The sequence below is a fragment of the Amblyomma americanum genome, chromosome 10, assembly GCF_052857255.1.
Source record: "Amblyomma americanum isolate KBUSLIRL-KWMA chromosome 10, ASM5285725v1, whole genome shotgun sequence".
Classification (NCBI taxonomy): Eukaryota; Metazoa; Arthropoda; class Arachnida; order Ixodida; family Ixodidae; genus Amblyomma; species Amblyomma americanum.
Genome location: NC_135506.1, coordinates 85,569,895 through 85,578,773, shown reverse-complemented (window position 1 = coordinate 85,578,773; position 8,879 = coordinate 85,569,895). Strand labels below are relative to the sequence as shown.

Sequence of the window (8,879 nt, the reverse complement as noted above, 5' to 3'; positions counted from 1 at the left end):
TTTTTTCGGACTTTGAGCAACAACTTTTATTTTGTTAGTAAAAAAAATATGTTTTTGAAGGTCTAACAGTGCAGAAAATGCCTAAGAAGTCTGAGCAGACTTCCACGTAATACTGAAAGAGGATCATCAGTTCCGATTTCGAAGTCTGAAAGCGTGCTCTGCACACTGTTCTATCATGCCGTTAGGACCTTTTGTCTGCTGAATAAGCAGTAAATTTTGGACGGTTTACAACAAAAGGAACATGTTCGACACATCCATATTGCAACAAGTGGTTGAAGTGGCAAGAAATTAACTACGTTGATCGGAGAAGCAAAAAGGAAAATAATCCATGAGATCGAATACGGATAGGAGGATGTCCGGAATTACCTAAGCTCTCAAGTGTAGTGGTGACCCGTGGCAAAGGAGGACTGCATGGCGCTCAATGGATGGAGGCCGGAGACGTCGCGGTAACCTGCCTTGGGAGCTAATCGTTGGCCCGCGGGGGCACATCCCTCATATCTAATGTTCTTAGAACTTTGCGAAGCGCGCGTCTGTTACAATCTTGCCGCGGAGCATTGCGAGAGATGTTTCGGTCGGTTGAAGCAGATCTTGAAAGGTCCAGCCTGCGCTGTTTCTGCTCATTTTTCCGACGAGCTTTGGCCGAATGGTACCTCCTTAAATAACGTTGACAATTTTCAAATAAACCCATGCCCCCCTTCTCTATTTTTTCTGCAAGAAACACAGCTCACTAGGTTCCTGTGTGGTGCACACGCGCACAGTGACTTTGGGAGTAACACTGCACGCCTGACTGACCGGATTTCTCCAGATGACAAGCACGTGCGTTTATGAAATGATAACTGGAACAATGGGAGTATCACACATGGCGAGCGACCTGTGAATATTAAAAAAAAACACTTGAAGGCACAGACACGTGCGCACTTACAACAAAAAATGGCATGCGTCGGTGTGATGAAGGCGGCGGAAATCGTTTCTTACTGCCGTTTCAAAAATTTTCGGGAAAGCGGTTTCTTGTTGTACATCTTTGCAACTGCGTTCTTGTCTGGTATGTCAATGCATGGTTTGTTAAGAACGGTTTGATGAACTTCTTGCATATAATATGCAGCAGTGCTTCCCTGTGACCGCTATCCTTGTTCTCACAGGTCAGGACAGAAAAACCCGCGATTTTATTCACAGCTGTAGCGCAAGCATATGTGTTGCCTTTGAAGATGGATTCGGTCTTCGAGCATGATATTGACGAACTTCTTGAGGCCATGTAATACTCTTCGGAGCGCTGACGTCGCTAATAGAGTCAACCCCTGTCTTGGTGGGCAGTCAAACTGTCTACAGTAGCATTCCTTGGCAGGATCGAAATGCAAGCAGCAAACTGCAGAATAATTTGATGTTGTGCTTGACGGCCAGTTTCTTTCCTTTAATTACCTTGAGCAGTCTTTCCCGCAGTTCAAAGTCGGCACGCATATCACGGAACGAAACGCCGGGCTTCTTGTTTCGTTGACTGGACAAGCAATACGGAACGCGACAGCAACGCATTTTCGCTCGCTACGCCTACCAGCAACTGCAGTCATCGACGCGTCACTTTTCAAACGGTGACACTAAACACACCACACTAATAATATAAGAAACAGCGCGCCAGAAGGCATACCTATTGCTGCAACGGCAGTCACAAGAAAATTCTGTGCTGCCTGCGCGTCGTCTGCTAGAGGGTCATCTGACATTACCACCAATCAGCGGACGCGCGCTCTACGGCGAGCAGAAAAACCCCTGACGCTTCAGGCATGTTCTTCAGGAAGCATTGAACTGAGAGACGCTCTTTAGTATCCACGCTGGCGCAAACTGAGTTTTTCGGCCCCAGAAACACGCTTACAGCGCTTCGCTCGCTGTAACTGATCAGAGGTCACGACTGTTCGTTGTATCTCAGACACTGGACCATTTCTCTAATGCACATTGGGACGGTAGCACTGCACTTGTTCGTAATAAGCGAATGTTCGTTGTAACTTAGGCTGTTATAAGCAGAGATGAGCATCTTCACGAAGACGAGCCCTCATGAGGGCGTCCTCACCCTCACCTCATGAGGATTTCTATCGGTGAGGTGAGGGTGAGGGAGGATAGCCGCAAGAAAATTCGTGAGGACGAGGATGAGGGAGAAGAGACATGGTGAGGTGACGGCGAGGGAGGAAAGACATGATGAGGGGAGGATGAGGGAGGGCAGAATTTACTGTCTGAGGGCAAGGGTCGTGACCCGAGCCGTAGTCCCATCTAATATTTTTTGTCTGTGCAGCCCGTTATGGGTTCCTATTCTAAAGAGCCAGCTGTTAGAGATAAGGTTGCCGGTTGAAGACGTAGTTTGTGCAGTCTGTAGGTACACGAGGTGAACACGAAAGACGGGGAGCCACACGCCTTCTGCGTCTTCGTGATTTACTACACCACTCACTATGCTATGCCGAAACAAAGAGCTCTTATAACTCAAAAGCGTATTTTTAAAAATTACGTAAAATTCGCGGTGAAACACACTTTATAGTGTACTATCAAAGTGGTACTTGTCGGGCCGTGTGGTTGGTTGCCGGTCCAACGGGAAACGCGGTACCGTAGTCAGCATTTTTCATTATCAGCCCCCAGTCTGTCAGAGCATCGGAGTACACAGTAAAACATGTGGAAGTTATACTTTTAAGGCTGTCTAATTCCCAAAGTCTAAGCGTTGCTTCCCGGAACGAATCCGATTTTAGCACAGTGAGGTTTCAATGAACTGGCTGCAGCACAAAAAATGCTTGTGCGAAATTGCACTCCCAAACCAAAGCCTGTTGACGGCACAAGTGTCGAATTTTTTCGTTCGTACTTTAAGCAGTTCAATCTTTCTATCTTCGCTAGAATTGCGGTATAGGAAAGCAGTGCCGCAATGAAGTGTACACAACCAACCATTGTAGATTTATTACGGAAACAAAGCCGCATCTTAACAGCCTAGGTCTGAACCTCGCTCCACCTTGTACGAGGCGCTGAAAAAGGAAAAGCTGAACTGCTCTCCAAATAACAGGGACGTCTCTTAGATTATTTCTGTCGGTAAGACGTGTGAGCAAGTAATCGCGCGCCTGATTTTATGAGCCAAATTTCTTGCACGCATGGCAGGGATTTACACTGTGCGTTTGGGTAATGCGTAGACGCGCAAGCAAAACATTGCGGGTGGTTTAGCTTGGGGTTAACCACGAATTATCGTGCGCTAGCACCATTAGTCCTGGTTTTGCATGGTGTACTTGTATGGTGCACTTTCTATGCTTTTTCTTGACCTGAACTGGCTTACATCGGCTGATATAACATGTGAAGTAAGTTTGCGTACTAATGCATCAATTTAGACTTTTACTGCTGTAGATTTTCTTAATTCTCTGCATTCACAAATCCAGGGCAATCGTTCAGTCCAGACTAAAGGAGTTAATGATTACCATGCATTATTCAGCCAAAATGCTGTATTTTAGTGAACCGTTTGATATTCAAGTTGTCTGAATATTTTTTAATTTTATACGACAGCATAGGAGCCTCACTGAAGCAGAAAGCCGGCATCGCTCTGGGGGGAGAAACTAGTGAATAAAAACTTCATAGCTGGGAAAGGGGGATCCGAACCCGCGGCGGCGTTAAAATTAAGTTCTGCGGGCCACTGCTTCAGACTACTACGCCGTCGGCACAGCTTTTTTAAGCATTGTAAGTATTACATTAAAAAAACATTCTCTTTACCTTAACTAAACTACTTAAGAAGCTTTTAGGAAATGTCATGAAACTAATCGCAAAAAGACAAAGCAACAGAGCACTAGACGCGAGGTAAGGCTGAGCACATCACCAAGAGGGAATACCACCCCGATTAAAAGTCTATCGGTTCATATACTTCCTTCAGATGAAGAATCAGTTGGGAGAAATCTTAACATCCTGCCTGTATGACCTGCTAAGTAGAAACCGTTGGTGTTTTAGGTCTTCTACTTCATTGCCCGTCAACTTGTGCACTCCGATCTCCAGCCGCATATAGTGCACCAGGCCCAATTCTATCGCATCTCCCGTCGACAGTGGGACTCCCTTGAAGCAATCAATCGGGAAGCTATGTGCTCCATAACTTATCGCCCTCTTATTACACCCATACCCATTTTGCAAGAGTACGCTCAACTTAATACATTAAGTGGAATCATCGACCAGCGTGAGGTAAACAGAGCACGCAAGCTGTCGCTTCAGCTTCATCGTTTACAGACTCTCCATCCATGGTCATACTGTCCGCTCAAAGGCAATCGTTCCTCTGCTTAGCCGCCAATATCAGCAACGCGTCTACCTCCAGGGTGCATAAAATACACCAATGCATCACGCACGGCACTGCAGGGAGTTACCGCAGCTTACAGCCCCTCCCATCCTCATCTCAACTTCCGCGCTACATATAGCGTGGATAATTCAAGCCTCTTGCGGTAGTGCTTCAAGCGATACGCAGTGCAGTTGCTTCCCTTCCACTCGCACCCACTTTCGATATTGTTCACATTTACACTGACTCCCTTGACGCCCTTAGGCAGCTTAAGGCGGTCCGGCGCACATTCCAAATTACACAATCTATTCACCAACTCTGCAAAAAATACCCCTGTCCTGTGCGTATATATACACAGGATTCGCGCCATGTTAACGATCTGCATAATATTCATCTGGATACAGTGACACACGTTGAGACACCAGACATCCCGCCATCTTGCCCTCTTCCCCAAGATCCGTTCCTGGCCCGCGTTTCCGAGAAACAAGCTTTGCGTCAGCGAACACACCCTCTAATACCTCCGTGTTCGTACCCTCTCTCCAGTAGTCTCACTCGGGAGGAGGAGGTATCTGTGCGCCTACTCGGGCCGGAGCGGCTCTGACTCCCTCTGTGCGTCATCGGTGGCGTGACTAACGTTTAGAAGTGACTGACAAGTGTTACCCGCTGTGGTGCTGCGCCTAAACTATGTAACTGAAAACACCTGCTCTGGACTTGCCCGGCTACAGCTTTCGTGAGACGACGCTTCATAATTATGGTAGGCCCGCGATGTGACGTTGAAGACGACTATCGCAAGTGAACTCTGGATAATCGCTTTACCGACAACTTTTGCCACTTTTAAGAGAGGCTTGTTTACTGTCCACCTTCTAGCTTTCTCTCCCTTTCTCATTATGCCTTAAGGCAAATATCTCGAATAAAAAAAAAACTGTAATAAATGTTCTGATCTTCATGACGTTCCCGCGTTCACGCGTGGGAAATTGCCTGTCTCCCACTCTGTAGTTTGAAAAAGCGATCTTCATCAACTTCCATCCGTGTGCGTGGAAGGGTCAGACGAGCATGCAGAAAACCGCACGAAATGGCGGGAGAGTAGAAGCAGTGAAATTCAGAAGAGCTAGTGCTATCGCAGTGTCATCAGTAAATGATAATTAAGCGACATACAAATTTTCCTTGTTCTGTGTCTATTCTGTGCTTAGCATTTAATCGAAGTGTCGCGGTAAACGCTACAGCATTATTTTATAAGTATTCTCGGCGCGCAGAAGGTTTCGTTCACAGACACAAATAACGCGTTGTATAATTTTAGCCGTGGATATAGATAACAATGAAACGTTATTAGTGCAGGGCACATGTATGCATGCACTGTGTGCCAGAAGTAAAGGCACTGTGATATGTTATGGCTCAACTCGTAGCTGTCTTGGATTTGTCTCACGTATTAGCTCAAACAACACACGCACGTACACGCGCACACACAACAATATTAGCATCTAGCATGCTGTCCAATAGAGCCTTGAGGGCTTGTCTTAATACTGGTTTTGTTTATTAATGTAATATTTATTACTGAGTAATATCGCCAGCAGTTGCAGACTGCAAAAAGAACTAGTTTTCAAACGACTGTTAGTGAGGGTGAGGGAGGGCCAATGATGTGAGGTTGAGGACGAGGGAGAGCCAGAAAATTTTTCGAAGCGAGAGTGAGGGAGGGCCGGACAACTTTTCAAAGTGAGGGCGATGGTGAGGGAGGCCCATGGATTCAAAAGTGAGGGAGGAAAAGTAAAAATGAGCATTTTACCACCTCTGGAACTTATAAGTCGGCTGGACTGTACGTAAATATGGATGATACAAGGTTGGTCAAAAGCTTCCAGGCCACAGGGTCTGCCTTTCATCGGTATATCCTAGCACTTAAGATTCTGATAAAGCTATCAAGGTTCACAGATGTTAGAAAGGGGCATATTCAACCCTCTACATATATTTAGAGCTTCGGGGAAGAGGGAACTGCCCGACTATACTCTCAAAAGCAGGTCCTGTGGCTTGGGAACTGTTGACCAACCGTGTACATACACGCCGCCATGACTGTTTTGTGGTTGTGGTGCTAAGGTGTTGACTCGACACGCCATTTCAATTTCGGCCGCGGCGGTCGCATTTCGATGGAGGCAAAAGGATAGAGGCCCGTTTACTGTGGGATATCAGTGGACGTTAAAGAACCCGAGGTGGTCTTAATTATCTGGAGCCTTCCACTACGGCGCCTCACATAGGCTGAGTAGCTTTCGGGCGTCAAACCACATTAGCCAAAACAACCATCTAGTCACGCGCGCGCACGCTTAGTCATAAAGGTTGTCCCAGACAGAATAGGTCGCAAGATTAAAGCTACGACAGGCAGCAGCAACGAATCTGTAACAATGCTCTTGACGGCCGGTCACTGAGCAATTGCAATTGGTTACTTAAAATGACAGGATAGACCTTAAAGTAATTTTTGAAAGATTTTCTGGCTAGCAAAAGCCTTAAACACAAAAAAGAGCGTGAGTACACTCCGCTTTCTGAACAACTCGAGCGAAATCAGCCATTGAAAAAAAGCTTGCTATCTTTCGCGAGATACCTGAGGCGAGAACGTATACCTCGAAAACTCTGCAACATAATATTGGAATAGTGGGTGTCTCTTGCTTGCCGTATCTGATGGGGTGGAGAGAACAATAGTCCCTCTTCGCACACCGAGTTTATTACCCCTCGACGCACAGACGATGCGCTGGTGGTGACAACTGCGCACGATGAGCACAAGGATTGATCAACCCTGGTCTGTCCAAGGAAGGCCATAAAGCGGACAAATGTAAAGTGTAATATAAATTAAATTTCTTGCGTCCATTAAATATGAAGGAAGGCGAAGAAAAAGTGTTTGAATCTCTATATCAACGAAGGCTATATGTTAATAATATTTCGATTATGAGTACGATCAGGTCGTTTCGTGAGTTAAAATGGAGAAATAAGAAGTAAAAAAATCACAGAGATGGCATTTCCGCACACGAAGGCCGGAAAAAAAGGCAACTGCGGAACTAGTGCAAGTGGTGTCCCGAAGAATAGAGGCGGGTGTCAGGAAGCATGCAGTTGAAGTCACCAGGCTGCGCCCGGTCATGAATCCAGAGTGGCGATCCACTTGGATCCACGAAGCACAGGACATGATTCATGCACGGTTCGTAGGTCCGGATCCCAAAGCCTTGCCCGATTATCCTTCAGGTTGAACCAGAATAGCGCCCAGCCGAGGCGAGGAGTGACTCACAGTCCAGCCTTGGCAAATGCGGTGGCCCCGCCCTCCGCCACGTCACTCAGGTACACCAGCAACGTTGCCAACCGGTCCCCGTAAGTCTCCATTGTCCACGGCCCTAATAGATCCATGTGCTCTTCAGAGTACCCTCCTCTGCCGTAGTTCAGCACCTGCACTTTCTCGGCGAACGCCATTGAGAGCCCCGTCATCACCTCGGCGCGATGGTAGAAGGCGCTAGAGTTGGCGTTCTTTTTCACACCGCTCATCTCGGCCGTCCTCAAATCTCGAACCTGGCTTCCTCCGCCACTGTTCGACAGTTCAGCTGGTGCGAGTGTCTCCGGCAGCCTTCGAAGAGCAGCGCATTCCGTGGCACTCATGAAGTTGTGGATGAGCCACACCCCAGGCTCCGCAGTAGCAGACAGCGCCTCCACGGCGAAAGGTGCGAGAGACGCGGCGCCACGCTTGCCCCTCGACAGCCCGCACATCAAAAAGCTGGCGGGCCTCGTGTCGCACTGCCGGCTCGTCCGACACAACTTGCCGAAGCTGAAGCAGACGGCTACTCGCACCACGTCTCTGTAGAGCCACATGACCGGTGTCTCGGGAGAGTAGCCGACGACCTCACGTCAGGCCTTGGACCTCACAGTCCTTGTGGACGTCGCCAGCAGAGGCAGGTGGTGCTTCAGGAAGGACGTGTACCATTTGTCAGCGGCGCCTAGAGCCCCCCATTCATCGGCCAGTGTCCGCTCCCTAACTGAGCAGTAGGCAGCAAAGGAAAGCATGCTGCCTGCCGTCAGTTGGGCCAGTTCGGGAGAACGCATTGTCGCCACGGCATGCTCTGGCGCGATGTGGTACGCCTTCTGAAGCCTACAGATGCCCGCAGCAGCTTCGTCGACGTCTTCTGCCGTGGGCCAGGGCAAGAAGCGAGCGTTATCTATCAGCATCCGAATGCGGTGGAAATCACGAAGCACGCCGCACATGCCGCCCTGAGCTGAGCGCCTTAGTAGCCTCAGCAGTGACTGTTGTTTAAGCCGACTTACCTTGCGCGTTAAAGCAGCGACCCGTATCTTAGTTCAAACGATAGGTACTACGGCGGCAGCTCTGCGCCAGGTAGCTTCGCATGGCTCCAAATGGCGACGCAGGGCCCCGACCACAGCCTTCTCCGTTTGAGACAGTCTCGCTAGGCCTTGCACAGATCTGAAGTAGCCGCCAGCCAGGACGCAGCTGATGCCGAGGAAGGCATACAGTAAAGGCAGCCATGATTTCATGTTCTTGTTTTTCTTCACCTCAGGAAATATGGCAGAATGCCGATGAATAATTTGCGTGGCATGACTTCGTCTTCGTCCGAGCTTCTTTTTGTTAGTCTCCGATAAGTAA

At 48.2% G+C, this 8,879-nt stretch overlaps 1 protein-coding gene across 1 annotated transcript; it reads right to left on the bottom strand.

Moving 5' to 3' along the window:
* Nucleotides 1-7,516: 7,516 nt before the first annotated feature.
* Nucleotides 7,517-8,092, bottom strand: LOC144108512 (prolyl 4-hydroxylase subunit alpha-3-like). Its single transcript, XM_077641728.1, has one exon. It carries the CDS (start codon nt 8,090-8,092, stop codon nt 7,517-7,519), a length of 576 nt encoding a protein of 191 aa, XP_077497854.1.
* Nucleotides 8,093-8,879: the final 787 nt, after the last annotated feature.

Bases quoted from the DNA above. Each gene is read 5' to 3' on its own strand.
- LOC144108512 (XM_077641728.1), bottom strand. From the start codon at position 8,092: ATGTGGCTCTACAGAGACGTGGTGCGAGTAGCCGTCTGCTTCAGCTTC.